The sequence below is a fragment of the Balaenoptera borealis genome, assembly GCF_965194805.1.
Source record: "Balaenoptera borealis genome assembly, chromosome: 19".
NCBI lineage: Eukaryota > Metazoa > Chordata > Mammalia > Artiodactyla > Balaenopteridae > Balaenoptera > Balaenoptera borealis.
The window spans coordinates 17,676,297-17,694,508 of record NC_138878.1 but is presented as its reverse complement, the minus strand read 5'-3'; the positions used below and the strand labels follow the sequence as shown (position 1 = coordinate 17,694,508).

The window sequence follows — 18,212 nt, the reverse complement described above, 5'->3', positions numbered from 1 at the left end:
TAGTGACCTAAGTCTGAGCACTGGCGACCCTAGAAATCTGTTACAGAAAAACATTTTATTGAGCAGGAAGGGACCCCACTGGGGACAGAAAGGGCTGGGAATAAAGGAGCATGTGAACCTCGGGGCAGGGTGTGTGCTGCTTGACCCTCCATCCTGTTCTTGCTTCAGGGAGCAGGTCTTCCTGGGTCTCTCTAGCCTGCCTCCTGAGACCCCAGGCAGGAGGCTCTTTGGGAAGCCACAGATTGCTGCTTTCAGTTTCAAAAAACCCAGCTCCGCCCTGGTTTGTGGTGGTGGCCGCTGACAATGGCTCAGGGCAGGAGCCCATGTGGTAGACTGCTAAGGCTTCTCTGCACCCTGTCTCTGCTCCTGCATCCTCCTTGGCTCGGCCCCTGAGGATTGAGCGGAGGAACGTCACGTTTTCTTCCAGGCCAGCTTCAGCCCTGGGATGTTCAGGGCAGACTCTCATTTCAAACGTCAGTTTCTGAGGCTCCTTGCTTATGGCCATTTAGTGTGGAAGGAGGCTCCTGGCTGAGGAAGGCTCAAACAGAACGACGCACGTTCTAATCTGTGGCAGTTGGCAGTTGGGGGACGGGGTGGGTCACTGCAGGAAGAGGCATTCGTTGCCTTAGGCAGTTAAACCATTGCCCTCTCTTCAGAATGGCTCAACCAGCAAGATTCTGTGGGGTCCACCTCCTGGCACCATGCTGCAATCGCCGGAGTTCGGGTCTGGGGCAACCCAGGTCTTCGTCCGACTCTTCCGGAGGGCACTTTCTCTAGGGAGCACGTCTGGGGACTGGCTTCTCTGCTTCCACCTGTGCTGGCGTGGCCAAAGGAACATCCCCGTAGGCCCGGTAGCCACCAACCAGGCAGTATGTCTCCCCATGCCAGCCCAACTGCGTTTCTCCACACCCTCGGTTGAGGACACGGTAGTGACCAGGTATAGGAAGAGAAACGGGAGCCACTGCTGCTGCAAAGAAAATCAGAACTGACCAGTCACTTCTGCTGTACACAGTCTCCTGCCAGAATTTCGCTCTCTCATGTCTCTCCCAGTTTCTGGCTGAAGACCTTTAATCTACGTGACATCCAAAACACAGCCTTGGCCCATCACCTCTGTGAGTCCCTAGAGAAGGGACACTTGCTGCCAAAGCAATTCCTAGAGCCTACGGCTGCAGCACAGGAGGAAGTCTCTTCACCGTTTCCAGGGAAAACAGTAGAACCCGAAAGTAATTGCAGTCATGATCCTCTCCATCTCTCCCTTCCACAACAGAGAAAACATTTCTTGCAGTCTGTCACTTCTGAGGCTTTAATGGAAATGCCTTTCAAGTTTTGGATAAAAATAATCTAATATAAGTTGGTTAAGAACCCCTCCCACCTTGGCAACCCCTCTTGGGCCCCATTTATACTGCCTGTTTCAACCACACTGAACTCTAGTCCTCTGATACATTTATCTAGATTAGAACAAGGCCAAATACAGAGGCAGAGTGATCCGGAGACTCAGAACCGGGTTCTGGGTACCAAGTCTAGGCTCAGGTCAACCCAGCCTCCTGGGACACCATCTCCTCAGCCCTCCAGGCTCATTAGCACTTCAACACCCCCCTTGGTTCTTCCGGTCTTCCCATCAATATGGCACCACCCTCTCCCCTAGTACTCAGCAGCTCAGGATGGGATGTGTCTGAGGGCACCGATACAGATGTCTACATGACAGCACAGAGGTGCCTGGGTTTGAAGGTGTGTTTCAAGAGTGGCCCTCTTCCTCAAACTGCTCCATTTACCATTTGCCAACAAAAATGCACTTGTCTTTTGCTAAGAGGCCAGTCAGGAAAGGGTCTGAATGGAAGCATCCTGTAGCCCAAAGGGGAAGGCTACATTTATAAAGATCAGAACCATCCTGCACACTTGTCCAGGGATGACCTTTCACTTGTCCTCAGCAGTGAGCACTGTGGGTCCCTGAAGGTGTCCCAGGTCACTGGTGTGACTTACAGCTGGGAAAGTGTTCAGGTGTATGTGGTGGGCAAGCCCCACAGGAACATGTGGCAGCCAGGGGAGGCTGTGTGTACACCATGCGTCCTGTACAGATGCCCGGTCTCCGTGTACCTGCTGCACTGCCCTCCCAGGGAGCAGAGGACAGCTTAGAGTAACTATAGAAGATCTGGTCAGGCATTCTCTCTCAGACAACCAAAAGATTGGTATCTGGTGGAGAACTGGCAGGGAAGTTTCTCTGAGGGCAGCACGTTGGCATAGTTACCCTTACCCAGTGAGGTCGTATAAGGAGGCTGTGACTTGAGGGGCAGGCTTCAGGAGGAGGGGCAGTTTTGTGGAGGAGAGTAGGGGGGAGGCAGAGGTACTCTGCCTGGCCCCTCACACCTGGGCCTCCCCACCCATGCCCTAGTCTAGTAGACACCCCACGTGGGGCGTGCCGGTGGGCTGGCACAGCCCCAGGGGCCCCAGGAGGGCAAGAGAGACCCACATTCTGAGATTGGCTTGAGAGGCAAGATTAACATCACAGACAGCTAGGTTGTATGGCACTGACCCTAAGAGGCAGAGATTTGTGTGGACTGGGGAATCAGGGAAGGCTCCTTGGCAGTGGGCCTGAAGGACAAGTGAGATTTGGACCCATGGGGAAGAGAGGGAAGACATTCCAGATTGGAAGAATAAAAGCAAAGACACACTCTCCTCGACCTTGTCCTGCCCCAAATATAAATTCATAGAACCCTCACATTTTCACAACTGAGGACTGAAGAAAACCAAGAGGTTAAGGGGCCTACCCAGTGTTACACAGGGAGTGGAGAGGTGTTCTGCTCAATGGTTAGGTTCATGTTGGGGCTCCGGATTTACAGCTGATAGGAATGTGAGGACAAGCTCATGCCATTGCAAACATTTCCAAGTGACACTGAGAGAGATGTTAAAGGTGCAAAATGAGGGTGCTGAATGACCTCACAAAGTGGGAATGGTGGGCCCATTTTCTTACGAAATTCAAAACAAGTTCATGACCGAAGGACATAATACAAAATGACAACGTAATCGTTACACTCCCCTCTCCCCTAGAAGTAAAAATCATTATAATCCTCTCTCTCTCCACCATGAAAGGATGAGATAAAGGCTCAGCAGCAGCCCCCGTGAAACACATGGTCAACACTGTGAAGAGGTGTTACTAAGACGATTTGGTCCGACTCAGAGAAGGAAAGAGACAACTCTGCCCTTAGCCTGATCAGGCCCACAGGAAGGAACCACATTGGGGGCAGCCTTTGAGAGTGTGGCAATGAGAGAGGACCTTCTTTAGGAGGGGACTCCCTGTTGCCGACCTTGAAAAAGCAAAGATGGGACACTCGTGTACTGGGGCTGTTGCAGAGGGGATGTGCCCAGAGGTTGGGCCACGCTGCTTGAGAATCAAAGCATCTTCTAGTCCTAAACTGCTTGAATGCTGCAATCGCCGGAGTTTGGGTCTGGGGCAACCCAGGTCTTCGTCCGACTCTTCCGGAGGGCACTTTCTCTAGGGAGCACGTCTGGGGACTGGCTTCTCTGCTTCCACCTGTGCTGGCGTGGCCAAAGGAACATCCCCGTAGGCCTGGTAGCCACCAACCAGGCAGTATGTCTCCCCATGCCAGCCCAACTGCGTTTCTCCACACCCTCGGTTGAGGACACGGTAGTGACCAGGTATAGGAAGAGAAACGGGAGCCACTGCTGCTGCAAAGAAAATCAGAACTGACCAGTCACTTCTGCTGTACACAGTCTCCTGCCAGAATTTCGCTCTCTCATGTCTCTCCCAGTTTCTGGCTGAAGACCTTTAATCTACGTGACATCCAAAACACAGCCTTGGCCCATCACCTCTGTGAGTCCCTAGAGAAGGGACACTTGCTGCCAAAGCAATTCCTAGAGCCTACGGCTGCAGCACAGGAGGAAGTCTCTTCACCGTTTCCAGGGAAAACAGTAGAACCCGAAAGTAATTGCAGTCATGATCCTCTCCATCTCTCCCTTCCACAACAGAGAAAACATTTCTTGCAGTCTGTCACTTCTGAGGCTTTAATGGAAATGCCTTTCAAGTTTTGGATAAAAATAATCTAATATAAGTTGGTTAAGAACCCCTCCCACCTTGGCAACCCCTCTTGGGCCCCATTTATACTGCCTGTTTCAACCACACTGAACTCTAGTCCTCTGATACATTTATCTAGATTAGAACAAGGCCAAATACAGAGGCAGAGTGATCAGGAGACTCAGAACCGGGTTCTGGGTACCAAGTCTAGGCTCACGTCAACCCAGCCTCCTGGGACACCATCCCCTCAGCCCTCCAGGCTCATTAGCACTTCAACACCCCCCTTGGCTCTTCCGGTCTTCCCATCAATATGGCACCACCCTCTCCCCTAGTACTCAGCAGCTCAGGATGGGATGTGTCTGAGGGCACCGATATAGATGTCTACATGACAGCACAGAGGTGCCTGGGTTTGAAGGTGTGTTTCAAGAGTGGCCCTCTTCCTCAAACTGCTCCATTTACCATTTGCCAACAAAAATGCACTTGTCTTTTGCTAAGAGGCCAGTCAGGAAAGGGTCTGAATGGAAGCATCCTGTAGCCCAAAGGGGAAGGCTACATTTATAAAGATCAGAACCATCCTGCACACTTGTCCAGGGATGACCTTTCACTTGTCCTCAGCAGTGAGCACTGTGGGTCCCTGAAGGTGTCCCAGGTCACTGGTGTGACTTACAGCTGGGAAAGTGTTCAGGTGTATGTGGTGGGCAAGCCCCACAGGAACATGTGGCAGCCAGGGGAGGCTGTGTGTACACCATGCGTCCTGTACAGATGCCCGGTCTCCGTGTACCTGCTGCACTGCCCTCCCAGGGAGCAGAGGACAGCTTAGAGTAACTATAGAAGATCTGGTCAGGCATTCTCTCTCAGACAACCAAAAGATTGGTATCTGGTGGAGAACTGGCAGGGAAGTTTCTCTGAGGGCAGCACGTTGGCATAGTTACCCTTACCCAGTGAGGTCGTATAAGGAAGCTGTGACTTGAGGGGCAGGCTTCAGGAGGAGGGGCAGTTTTGTGGAGGAGAGTAGGGGGGAGGCAGAGGTACTCTGCCTGGCCCCTCACACCTGGGCCTCCCCACCCATGCCCTAGTCTAGTAGACACCCCACGTGGGGCGTGCCGGTGGGCTGGCACAGCCCCAGGGGCCCCAGGAGGGCAAGAGAGACCCACATTCTGAGATTGGCTTGAGAGGCAAGATTAACATCACAGACAGCTAGGTTGTATGGCACTGACCCTAAGAGGCAGAGATTTGTGTGGACTGGGGAATCAGGGAAGGCTCCTTGGCAGTGGGCCTGAAGGACAAGTGAGATTTGGACCCATGGGGAAGAGAGGGAAGACATTCCAGATTGGAAGAATAAAAGCAAAGACACACTCTCCTCGACCTTGTCCTGCCCCAAATATAAATTCATAGAACCCTCACATTTTCACAACTGAGGACTGAAGAAAACCAAGAGGTTAAGGGGCCTACCCAGTGTTACACAGGGAGTGGAGAGGTGTTCTGCTCAATGGTTAGGTTCATGTTGGGGCTCCGGATTTACAGCTGATAGGAATGTGAGGACAAGCTCATGCCATTGCAAACATTTCCAAGTGACACTGAGAGAGATGTTAAAGGTGCAAAATGAGGGTGCTGGATGACCTCACAAAGTGGGAATGGTGGGCCCATTTTCTTACGAAATTCAAAACAAGTTCATGACCAAAGGACATAATACAAAATGACAACGTAATCGTTACACTCCCCTCTCCCCTAGAAGTAAAAATCATTATAATCCTCTCTCTCTCCACCATGAAAGGATGAGATAAAGGCTCAGCAGCAGCCCCCGTGAAACACATGGTCAACACTGTGAAGAGGTGTTACTAAGACGATTTGGTCCGACTCAGAGAAGGAAAGAGACAACTCTGCCCTTAGCCTGATCAGGCCCACAGGAAGGAACCACATTGGGGGCAGCCTTTGAGAGTGTGGCAATGAGAGAGGACCTTCTTTAGGAGGGGACTCCCTGTTGCCGACCTTGAAAAAGCAAAGATGGGACATTCGTGTACTGGGGCTGTTGCAGAGGGGATGTGCCCAGGAGGTACAGACGGTTTGGACTAGTATTTTAGAGGTTGGGCCACTCTGGTTGAGAACCACAGCACCTTGTATTCCTAAACTGCTTGAATCAGTCCGTGTACGGTGGGACAGACGAAGTCAGGCCTCATTGGAGCAGACTGCCTTTGGGAGCGGTAGAAGGTAAAATGTGAAGGGGAATGCTCTGGAGGAGGTTTGTCATGGGAGGTGGGCCAGCATGAGACCATTCAGATTCTCCAAGTCTCCAGAGATTACTTGGCTGGGCGCATCCCTCTGATGTGGTGTGGGGACTCCTACCTTAACAGGACCTGGCTGCGCATCTGGGGAAGGCAGAATAAATGGTTTATTAACTTAAGAGAGCGAGAGACTCACCTGGGGGGTTCCACAAAACCACTTAAAAAGACTTGTACCTGGATTCTTGAGCGAACCCTCAGAAAACTTATGTAGATCTGGAGTAGGGCTCAGGAAGCTGCACTTTTAATAAGCTTCCTGGGCAGTCCCACCACAGTGGTCCATGGATAGAGTGACCAAAGTATTGTGTATTCTCGGTTGCTTTTGGGAGTCAAAGTGGGCAATGTTAAAAACTGCAGCAGGCATACGTATAAACAGGGAATATTCAAGGCAAACAGAGGTGTATAGTTATTCTATTCATGAATCAAATTTGAGAAAAGCTAGCCTGGTGGTTAAAGAACACAACCCTTGGGACAGACAGACCAGATTCTGTCCTACTTACTTGTGTGATTTTGACCAAGTTCTTTTATCCTTCTGACTGTTTCTTCATATGGAAAAGCGCTACGGCTATACATTTAGCACAATATTCTCTTTTGGCAAAGGTTGCTCTGGGTCCATTTGTGTTCTCTGCAACTTAATCCTTTCCGGTGTGCAAGCATTTTTAAGTTGTTTGGTGAAGTAGTACATTTGACTTTCAACTGTTCATTACTTTGGGCAAAGCTTATATAATGCCGCAGAGACTAGAACCTATGCAGAGATAGTGAGAGGATGTTATAAGCTTATTCTGCCGGTTTATAAAAAAGTTTAACCTTTTCTCCTCTTCCTCCGCCTGCCACCAAGAGATGAGAAAGAAGGCAGAGCCTGGAAATGCACACCAAGCAATACTTGTGTGTCAGTTTGCCTTTTATTCCTCTGCCAGTACTTCCCAGAGAGATTTCACCAAAAGTGCCTAAGCTTGCCATGGCCATTGTTGTGAAGAAAATTTCTCTCTATTGCTAGTCACATCCCCTTTTCCTTCTCCTGGGCGCTTAATGGATGTTTGGGGGCAGGAAATAAAATTTAAACTAAAACATCAATTGAAAGAGCCTTCATCCTAAGTGTGGTAGTTTGGAGTGTGAATCTTCTCAGTCTAGTGAATTCTGCCCCAGTGGAAACTGTTATTAAGGGACACCCATAGAAACATCGCTTATTGTTAGAAACCATGACATAATACAGAGCCAAGATCGACTTTATTCTTCATGTGAAAGACTACAGAGAGCCATGCTCAGTAGTTCACCCTCCAGTGTTGGCCAGCAGCTTACCTTTTGAAGCCAGACAGCAGCCCGGGCCTTCAGAAGGTGACTAGGCAGCCCAGAGCACCCTACTGACAAGTGTGCTCACCCATCCAGCACAGAGGGAAAGGTCCCTGTTGTGGCATCATATATAAGCCTGCTGCAATAAGGTTTGCTGGTGCGAAGGCTCTGTCACTGAGGAGGACCCTAGTCCTGGAAGGCTTCTCCTCCGGCGAGCTGCCAGCTCAATCTTCTGAACCAGGCTCACGTCCCAGGGATGGGTCACAAAGCTGACGACGGTGCCTGGCACCTCGCTCCCCACCCGGCCCACCCTCCCTGCTCTGTGGATGTAGTCTTGCAGGGTGAGAGGGAAATCATAATTGATGACTAGCTCCACCTGGGTGCTGTCCAGGCCCCGAGAAGCGATGTCTGTGCAGAGAAGTATGTCTCGGGAGCCCTTCTGGAAGGACTGGAAGATGCCTGCTCTCATTGAGGCTGGCATCTGTCCCTGCAGTCTTAAGTGTTGGATTTTGTGGTCATCCAGAATATACCCCAGCCAGTTCACAGTGCTGGAGCAATTACAGAACACCAGAACAGTTCCTGCGGGGCCAGTCCTATATGCTGTGTCATGCTGCTTGAGGATCTGCACCAAGCCAGTCACCTTCTCTGTTCCCTTCAGCCTCGTGAATGTCTGTCTGACATGAGGCATGATGCAGTGGAGCTTGTCACTGGTAACGGTAGTTAGAGAGTCTAAGCTGGCAACTTTACTAAGCAGCTGGCCTACACCTTTGGGAAATGTGGCCCCCACCAGCACTAACTGAGCTTTGGGATTGAAGGGGTCTTTTAAGTCAGCTGGGCCTTCTGCTATATGGCTCCCCTCCAAGATGTAATCCACCAGTTCCAGGAAGCTTTCATCCAACAGCGTGTCTGCCTCATCCAACACCAAGAAGGACAGCTGCTCCAGGCTGACCAGTTGAGTTTTCAGGGCCTTCCACAGAGCCCCAGGAGTGGCCACTAGTATATCTGCTGGAGGTTGTTTGGACAGTTGCAGCCTGATCCTACTCATGCCATGGCCTCCCCCTAACTCCCGCACCTGGAGGCCCAAGGAGTTGCCCAAGGGCTGGGCCACGGCCCGCACCTGTTCAGCTAATTCTCGAGAAGGCACAAGAACCAGGCCTCGAGGAGCAGGGATACGACAGGGGTCCAGGCTTGGCTGGCCCAAGAGCCGTTGAAGGAGAGGTAGCACGTAGCCGAGAGTTTTGCCACTGCCGGTTTCTGCGGCGCAGAGGATGTGGCGGCCGCGAAGGAGTGGGGGAATGGTACTCGACTGCACGGTTGTGGGCCGAACAACTTCGGGAGCAGCCTCTCGTAGTGCGCTCAGAACGCGGAGCTCCAGACCCAGATCGGTGAAGCTGCCCTTGGGCGAGAGGTTCCGCAGCGCCGGAGCCTCATGTTGCGCGCGCTCGATGGAGAAATGGTCCCCGTGGGCGCGCCGATTCCTCCAGCCACGCGAAGCGAGTGGCGCGGGCTCCCAAGGGCCCAGCGTGAGGCGTGCCGGCTGGTTCAACTCCGGTCGCCTCGCTGAGATCAGCAGCGGCCCAGGTCGCACCAGCACCGGCCGCGGGGGGCTCCGCTGCCCGCTCTGCCGCTCTTCCTGCCGCCGCTGTAGAGCCCGCGGGATGCGCACCACGGGCAGGGGCTCGTTGGGACCGCGGACCATCAGGTCCCGGCGAGGCGCCAGAAGCAACCGAGCCGCGAGCGACAACACCCGCAGCCGCCGTGCTAGAGCCATATTTCCCCTTGCTGCGGGAGAGGCGCACGACAGTGACGTCACGGGCGCGCCAAGGCCTCGCGGACGGTGGCTGGCGCGGCTCAGTAAGGCCCGCGGAATTGGCGAACTGTGTGGAAGGAGCGGTATCTGTAGAGCTCAGCAGCAGCGAGGTCTGTAGGTCCGAACAGGGGATGGTGACTCCAGGCCCCGGACAACCTTGGGGAAGGGTGCGCGGTGGAGGCAGGACCAGTGTCCGGCGATAGGCGGCGATGGGGCCCTGGCATTACGAAACAGGAGGGCGGAGGGCTTCTGGCGATCCGATGTCCGATCCCTGCAATGCTCTTTTGTCGCCCTCACAGCTCCTGTCATGGCTTGGCCAGTTCGGGTCTCCCCCTGTAACTTATGAGGGTGCGGCGATGTTTTCCCAGCTGTGGTCCCCGTGTAAGGTCTTTTAATACAAGTATTTATTGAGAGTCTGAGTGAATGGTCAGGCCTGGGGGCTGAGACCAGAAGTCCGGAGTCGTAGATCCAGGCTCACCCTTCCCTTAGAGCTCCCCAGAGAGCTGAGGGCCCCGAGGGCAAGCTGATGGCCTTCAGCGTATCTTCTCTTCAGTCAGGAGAACTCATCTCTTGGTACTTTTCCCCTTTCTTTTCAGCTGAGGTTCATTCTCCCCTCCCTTGTCACCCTTTCCAACTTCTCATCCTGAACCCACTGCTTTCTTGGCTAGTTCACCTACACCGGCTTTCCAGTCAGATACCTCAATTCCGTAAATAGCAGCGAGGAGGGTCCTGCTACAGGTTTGTGGCTTGTCTCACAAAGCCATGGTCAGGCAGGATATTTTACTTGAATTCAGTTGTTCAGGTTGCCAAAAAGCCTTACACTACTGGTACTTCTTGAACGGATCCCGAAAATGGGTGTCAGATCATTTCTGTAATTTCCAGTGCCTGGGGTAGGAGATAAGGTAAATGTGGATTAACCACCTGGGAGGTTCTTAACATCTGGAGAACGAGTTTTACTTTCATCAGATACCGTTAAAGAGATAAATACTATTAAATTTCAAATAGCATTTTGATACACGATAGACTTTCTGGAGAGTTACCTGTTAAGCCAGCAGAGGAGAGAGTTTTGAGTACTCACGGGTGAACAGAGTCACTGGATAGAGCAGTGGCTCTTGAGTGAGGGTGATTTTGCCCTCACCCTTCCCCCAGGACGTTTGACAATGGCTGGAGACATTTTTCTTTGTCACATCCGGGGGTGTGTGTGCTGCAGGCATGTAGGGGGTAGAGGCCAGGATGCTACTACATATCGTACAACGCACAGGACAGCCCTCCCCACCACCCCAAAAGAATTATCTGGCCCATAATGTCAATAGTGTGCTATGGAGAAACCTTGGATAGAGGCTGAGGACTGAAGAGAGGCTGAGGTTGTCACATGTACTCTCACTTCAGGTAGTCAGTCACATTTGCCAGACTCTTGTGTGGCCCTGCCCCTTTCCCAGAATCTGTAGCAGCCACAATGATGCCATTGCTTGTCATGTCCTTGGGATGAGAAAACCTTGGGGGCTCCTGAAAGTCATAAACACACGAGGGAGTGATCTAGGAGGGTGATGTGGGAGAAGAGAACTTTAGGAAGAACAAAACTGTCCTCATGTGTTTGGGAAATGTGCCAGATGGAAAAGAGATGAGGTGTGCCATGGGGTGTACCATTCCAGAAGGCAGACTGGCACTGATGCGTGACAGGGAGTTAGATTCTGAATTTGATATAGACTGCTGTAGCAACTAGAAATGCCTAGATCTGTCTAGAGAGTGCTGGGTTTTCTGTCACTGCAGAGTTCATGTATAGGCTGATGACCACTGATTGGTGATATGATAGAGGGGAGTTGATATAAAGGCTGCTCTAAGATATTGTGATTCTACACTGCTTTTACGATTCTTTCCCAGAACTCGGAGCTCCTCGTTCGTTAGCTGAAGAGCTCCTTGGATGTCTGCTCTGACATGTTTCATACATTTACATGTGCCACTCATTTTTCAGGTACAAAACAAAGAATCGCTTTGCACAAAGCCAGAAGGGATACATTGAAAGAATTATCAGAAAAGAATAATACATAGGTATGTATTTGCATTGACTTTCTCCAAATATTTGAGACAGGGTAGCTGGTTAGTGGCTGCTTTCTCATGCTCGAGCCCTTACAATGTGATCACCTCAGAATGTCATAGGGATTGGAGCCTGTCTGAGCCTGTCTGTCTCTGCCCATGGCCCCTAGTTTCTTCTTGTCATTGCTTTAGATACTGTGTAAGGCCCTTCTCTTTTCCTCCTGCTCACAGCAGACATTGAGTAACCTCTAGTTATTACTGAGATGCATATTTCACAGTATAGTACTTTAGAAATGAGAAAGGTTTACTTATTGTGGAAACAAATGTAGGCTCCTGGGAGTGTTAGTGTCACTTGGTAATGTTTTTCCCAGGGCTGCCGTGGTAACTGACGTTGCCTGGTTACTCCCTAAGTTTTGAAAAGAATTCTTCCTTGGATCTCAGGTGATAGTGGTACATTCCTTCATTCATTTATTCATTCAGTAAATATTTTCTGAGCACCATGTATGTGCCAGGTACTTTTCATATGGACAGTGGACAAAACAGACAAAATTCCTGCCCTAGTGAACTGTATATTCTGATTTAATTGGCTTGGGGTGAGGCCTGGCCATTGGTAGTTTTTAAAATCTCTCCAGATGATTCTAATGTACAGCTAGATTTGAGAATCACAGTTATAAATGAAGCACTTTGGGAATTGCAAAGGCATTGCAGAAGTAAAAAGTGGCTGTTGGTATTCCTTCACTATTCCTGCATTTTCCTGCCTGCATCAGGACTGTTGTACAAGTGCTGATCATTTTCTTTTCAGCCCTTTTCGCTGTTTGCCTAGACTCTTTATCCCTCTTTCTAACCTAACACCCTACCTCCTTCTTGTCTTTCAACCTCCAGTCCATCATCTGTTTGGGATTTGTCCTAAACTTGGTGGGAAGCCATTGCAGGGTATAAACAGAGAAGTGGTGTTAGCAGAGATGCCTTTTTCAGACACCATGCTGGCTATTGTAAGAGAACGGATAGGAGGGGGCAGGAGTAGATTTGGGGAGACTCATTAGGAGACTGGCTTTGTGCACAGTGGTGGCCTTGGAGATGGAGTAAAGCAGGCAGGTTAGAGTCATATTTGGAAGGTTAGTGATGGCTTGGAGGTGAATAGGAGTTAGTGATGAATTGGATGTGGGGATTGTGGGTTAAGGATGTGTAATTGGGTAAATGGAGGTGCTACTTACTGAAATGGGAAAAATTTTCTCCCCACATATTGGCCTGATAAACACCTTCTCACCCTTTAGACCTTGAATCAGAGATTCTTTCTTTTTTTATTTTATTAAATTTTATTTTATTTGGGCTGCGATGCCAGCTTGCAGGATCTTTGTTCCCCAACCAGGGATTGAACCCAGGCCCCCTGAACTGGAGGCACAGGGTCCTAACCACTGGACCACCGGGGAATTCCCAGCAGAGATTTTTTCTTTCTTTTTTTTTTTTTTTAAATCCAAATTTTGCTGCAAGAGACCATAGTTCTTTTTTTTTTTTTTAATTTTATAGCTACTTTATTTATTTATTTATTATTTATTTTTGGCTGTGTTGGGTCTTCGGTTCGTGCGAGGGCTTTCTCTAGTTGCGGCAAGCGGGGGCCACTCTTCATCGCGGTGCGGGGACCGCTCTTCATCGCGGTGCGCGGGCCTTTCACTATCGCGGCCCTTCCCGTTGCGGGGCACAGGCTCCAGACGCGCAGGCTCAGTAGCTGTGGCTCACGGGCCCAGCTGCTCCGTGGCATGTGGGATCTTCCCAGACCAGGGCTCGAACCCGTGTCCCCTGCATTAACAGGCAGATTCTCAACCACTGCGCCACCAGGGAAGCCCAGATTTTTTTTTTCTTTCTTTTCTTTCTTTTCTTTCTTTTTTTAATATAAGTTTTAATTAATTGATCAATTAATTAATTTATTTATTTTTGGTTGCGTTGGGTCTTCGTTGCCGCGCGTGGGCTTTCTGTAGTTGCGGCGAGCAGGGACTACTCTTCGTTGCGGTGCACCGGCTTCTCACTGCAGTGGCTTCTCTTGTCGCGGAGCACGGGCTCAGTAGTGGTGGCTCGCGGGCATAGTTGCTCCGTGGCATGTGGGATCTTCCCGGACCAGGGAGCAAACCCGTGTCCCCTGCATTGGCAGGCGGATTCTTTTTTTGTTTTTTGTTTTTAACATCTTTATTGGAGTATAATTGCTTTACAATGGTGTGTTAGTTTCTGCTGTATAACAAAGTGAATCAGCTATATGCATACGTATATCCCCATATCCCCTCCCTCTTGCGTCTCCCTCCCACCCTCCTGATCCCACCCCTCTAGGTGGTCGCAAGGCACTGAGCTGATCTCCCTGTGCTATGCAGCTGCTTCCCACTAGCTAGCTATTTTACATTTTGTATTGTATATGTGTCAGTGCTACTCTCTTACTTCGTCCCAGCTTACGCTTCCCCCTCCCCATGTCCTCAAGTCCATTCTCCACGCCTGCATCTTTATTCCTGCCCTGCCCCTAGGTTCATCAGAACCATTTTATTTTTTTAGATTCCATATATATGTGTTAGCATGCGGTATTTGTTTTTCTCTTTCTGACTTACTTCACTCTGTATGACAGACTCTAGGTCTATCCACCTCACTACAAATAACTCAGTTTCGTTTCTTTTTATGGCTGAGTAATATTCCATTGTATATATGTGCCACATCTTCTTTATCTATTTGTCTGTCGATGGACACTTAGGTTGCGTCCATGTCCTGGCTATTGTAAACAGTGCTGGCAGGTGGATTCTGAACCACTGCGCCACCAGGGAAGTCCCCAGAGATTATTTCTTAAGGGAGGCCCTCCTCAACCGCCATCAGTCTCTTCCCTGCTGACATAGACTCCCACAGCCTTACGTAACTGCTCCTTCATAGCACCATACACAGTTTTAATTTCACACATATTTGTAAGTTCCCTTTCTATAACCCTCCATTCTATTGAACCTTTCCCTCCTGCCTCATCATTTTATCTCTAGTGCCTACCAGTGCTTGGCATATCTTAGGGGCTCCGTAAGCGTCTGTTGAATAAATAATTGGAGACAGAGGACAAGGCTTAGGAGGGAAGATCAAGGCTTTGTTTTCTACATGTTGAGTAGAAGATGCCCTTAAGACATCCGAATGGGGCTGTGTTTTGAGCAGTTGGTGTGAGGTTGGGATGCCTTTGGAGATGATCATGGCCAATATTTTAAACCATGGGAGTGAATAAATTTGTGAGGGAGGATGTGTGAAATTAGAAGGGAAGAGGGCCCACGACTAAGGAGCAACCTCAACATGTGAGGGGAGGAGGTGAAACCAGCAAAAGAGACTGAAAAGCAGGGGTAGAGAGGAAAACTGGGAGAGTGTGCGGTCGACGAACCCAGGGAGGAGAGAGACCAAGGAAGAGGGGAGGCTCAAAAATGCCATGTGCTGCTAGCAAAACAAGATTGAGGACAGGTCAGTGTCTCGTAGATTGAGCAACTTCGAGGTAATTGGTGACTTTAATCAGAGCAGTTTTGGGAGAGTGGCAGAGGGGGAGGCCAGGCCGGAGTAGGCTGAGGAGTAAAAAGTTAGTACCTCTGAGAAGAGCATCCTTGGCAAGCTTTGTAGTTTTTAGAGGGGACCATGTTTGCTTAGAATAAATAAACAGTTATCTCTGGGACATGGGATTTTGATTTTCTTCGTTTTACTCCTGTTGCTCTACCTTCAAAATATTTTTAGAATGTGACCACTTCTCACCACCTCCCCTACTATCTCTCCATCCTGAGCCACCATCATCTCTGACATCGGTGACTGAAGAGCGTTCTAACTGATCTGCCTGTGTCTACCGTGGCCCCCACAGTCTGTTTTTCATACAGCAGTCACCGTGATCATGGGGAATGTGATCAGTCATGCCACTCCTCTCCTTAAAACCCTTCACTGGCTCCTATCGTGGAGAGCTAACAAAGCCCACAGAGCGTCCTACAGGGCCATTTGGGGTCTGACCACTGTGTCCTATCTGCTTACTGCTCTCCATCCATTGTGTATCTGACTTCCATTACTCTCTTCTCCTTTCTGTGCCGCAACCACGGTGGCCTCCTTACTGTTCTTCTAACACACCAGACAAGCTCCTGCCCCAGGGTCTTTGCACTGGCCCTTTCCTCTCCTGTGCACTCTTCCACTAGATACCAACTTGGCTAACTCAAATCTCTGCTCAGATGTCATCTTCTCATTGAAGCTTATCTGGGCTTCTCTATTTAAAATTTTAACCTATGGGGATGAGGTGGGGGGGAAATGGGTGAAGGTGGTCAGAGGATACAAACTTCTAGTTACAAGACAAATACATTCTGGGATGTAATGTACAGCATGGCAACTATGGTTAACAATACTGTATTGTATCTTTTTTCTTTTTAAATTTTATTTATGTATTTATTTGTTTATTTTTGGCTGTGTTGGGTCTTCGTTGCTGCACGTGGGCTTTCTCTAGTTTCGGTGAGCGGGGGTTCCTCTTCGTTGCGGCGCGCAGGCTTCTCATTGTGGTGGCTTCTCTTGTTGCGGAGCACCGGCTCTAGGCGCGCGGGCTTCAGTAGTTGCGGCACGTGGGCTCAGTAGTTGTGGCTCGCGGGCTCTAGAGCCCGGGCTCTAGATCGCAGGCTCAGTAGTTGTGGCGCATGGGCTTAGTTGCTCCGCGGCATGTGGGATCTTTCCAGACTAGGGATTGAACCCGTGTCACCTGCACTGGCAGGTGGATTCTTAACCACTGCGCCACCACGGAAGTCCCAGTAATACTGTGTTTTATCCTGAAAGTTGCTAAGAGAGTAGATCTTAAAGGTTCTCATGATAAGAAAAAAATTATGTGAGGTGATAGATATTCTCTAAACTTATTGTGGTAATCATTTGGTGATATATACATATGTGAAATCTTTATGTTGTGCACCTTAAACTAATGCAGTATCATATGTCAATTTTATCTGAATGAAACTGGAAAAAATTTTTAACCCATTCGCAGTGTTTTCAATCTCCTTTCTCCCTGCTCTTTTTTACTCTATAGCACTATCAATTTTCCAACATACCATGTAATTTATTTACTATGCTTATTGTTTTTGCCTTTTTCCCCAATGGAATGAAAGCTCTACCAGAGCAGGAATCTTTGTCTGTTTTCTTCTCTAATGTATCCCCAAAGACTAGGACAGTGACTGGTACAGAGTAGACACTTAATAAATATTTGTTGGATGCATAAATGAGCATGCATTGTTTTATGATAAGAGAAAAGGAAAACCAAATACTCTGTGTTGGAAAGAAGAAGGAAAGCCTGCTCTGGATAACAGAAGAGATTTTCTCCATTTGAATTTCTGACTCTCTTTCTTCAGGAATGATTGTGAACAGCCTCTCTCTGTGTTACCACAACAAACTCATCTTAGCCCCTATGGTTCGGGTAGGGACTCTCCCAATGCGGCTGCTGGCCCTGGACTATGGAGCGGACATTGTGTACTGTGAGGTAAGGGGCTCGTGATCTTCCCGGAGAGCTCTTCCACAGGTGCAGCCTCCCCATCTGTGGGTGGGAGTGGTCAGGAGTTAGAGGAGGCAGGATGGGCTCTCCCTTCACAGGTGCCCACTGAAGGCAGCAGAAGACAAACACGCAGGAGTCCTGTGAGCCCTGCTGAGGACCAGGAGCCTGGGCAGCACGGAGGCATTGTGGGACACCTGGGCCAGATGGCTAGATGAGCATCGTGTCAGGTCACTGCTGTGACCCCCATAGGAGTTAATACACATTCAGTACATGAATGAGTGAACTCAAGATCAGGAAGAGGAGGAAAAGGACCAGATTCAGGCCAGGAAAGCTGGATGGGGTTGGTTTTGGGAACCATAGGATTTTCTGGTGGCAGTAGCTAGTGGACCAGCTACTGGCCAGCTGCTGTGGAGAATATTAAGACTTCAGACCCAGGTTTAGAAAGCATCTTCTAGGAAAAATAGAGTTACAGGAGTAGCTGATACTGGATAGGGACGGTGAGCAGTGGTTCTCAGTTGGGCATGTGTCAGAATTATCTGGGCAGCTTCCCCCGCAATCCCCAATCCTGATATGTCCCTCTAGCGGGTGTGAGATGTTAAAGAAACCACCCCAGTGCTTCTGATATTTCCATCTTTAAGAGCCACCTGTGGTGGGGTGAGGACTGTGGCTATAAAAGGGAAACACAAGGAATCCTTGTGGTGGTGGAACTATTCTGTGTCAACATCCTGGTTGCGATATTGTACTACGGTTTTGCAAGATGTTACCATGAGGAGAAATTGGGCAATGGGTACATAGAATCTCACATTCTTACAATTGCATGTGAACCTCCAATTATCTCAAAATAAAAAGTTTAATTGAAAAGAAAGCCACTGGTGTAGGGTCTTCCCTGGTAGTCCAGTGGTTAAGACTCTGCGCTCCCAATGCAGGGGGCCCGGGTTCAATCCCTGGTCGGGGAACTAGATCCTGCATGCATGCCGCAACTAAGAGTTTGCATGCTGAACTAAGAAGCCCGCATGCCACAACTAAGAGCCTGCATGCCGCAGCTAAACATACCGCATGCTGCAACTAAACACACCGAAACGAAGATCCCGCATGCCGCAAATGAGACCCGGCGCAGCCAAAATAAATAAATAAATATTAAAAAAAAAAAAGAAAAAAAGTTTAATTGAAAAGAAAGACACTGGTGTAGGGACGTCGCTGGTGGTCCAGTGGATAAGACTCTGCACTCCCAATGCAGGGGGCCTGGGTTTGATCCCTGGTCAGGGAACTAGATCCCGC

The 18,212-nt window shown here is 49.6% G+C and overlaps 2 protein-coding genes across 4 annotated transcripts in view; one reads left to right on the top strand and one right to left on the bottom strand.

Annotated features, from left to right (window-relative positions):
- Nucleotides 1-7,723: 7,723 nt before the first annotated feature.
- On the bottom strand, nucleotides 7,724-9,030 carry DDX28 (DEAD-box helicase 28; the record flags this gene model as incomplete). Its single annotated transcript, XM_082370222.1, has 2 exons — nucleotides 7,724-8,905; nucleotides 8,977-9,030. 2 exons carry the CDS (start codon nucleotides 9,028-9,030, stop codon nucleotides 7,724-7,726), a joined length of 1,236 nt encoding a protein of 411 aa, XP_082226348.1.
- DUS2 (dihydrouridine synthase 2) overlaps nucleotides 8,896-18,212 on the top strand; it is a 45,331-nt gene continuing 36,014 nt past the window's right edge. For 2 of the 3 annotated variants that reach the window (XM_082369913.1, XM_082369912.1), the window contains exons 1-2: nucleotides 8,896-9,519; nucleotides 16,795-16,922. In XM_082369913.1, coding sequence (XP_082226039.1) covers nucleotides 9,045-9,519; nucleotides 16,795-16,922 — 603 coding nt within the window. In that variant the 5' untranslated portion in view covers nucleotides 8,896-9,044. Of the gene's footprint in view, nucleotides 9,520-11,381; nucleotides 11,459-16,794; nucleotides 16,923-18,212 lie in introns of all 3 variants that reach the window. The other variant, XM_082369914.1, reaches the window with a different exon arrangement.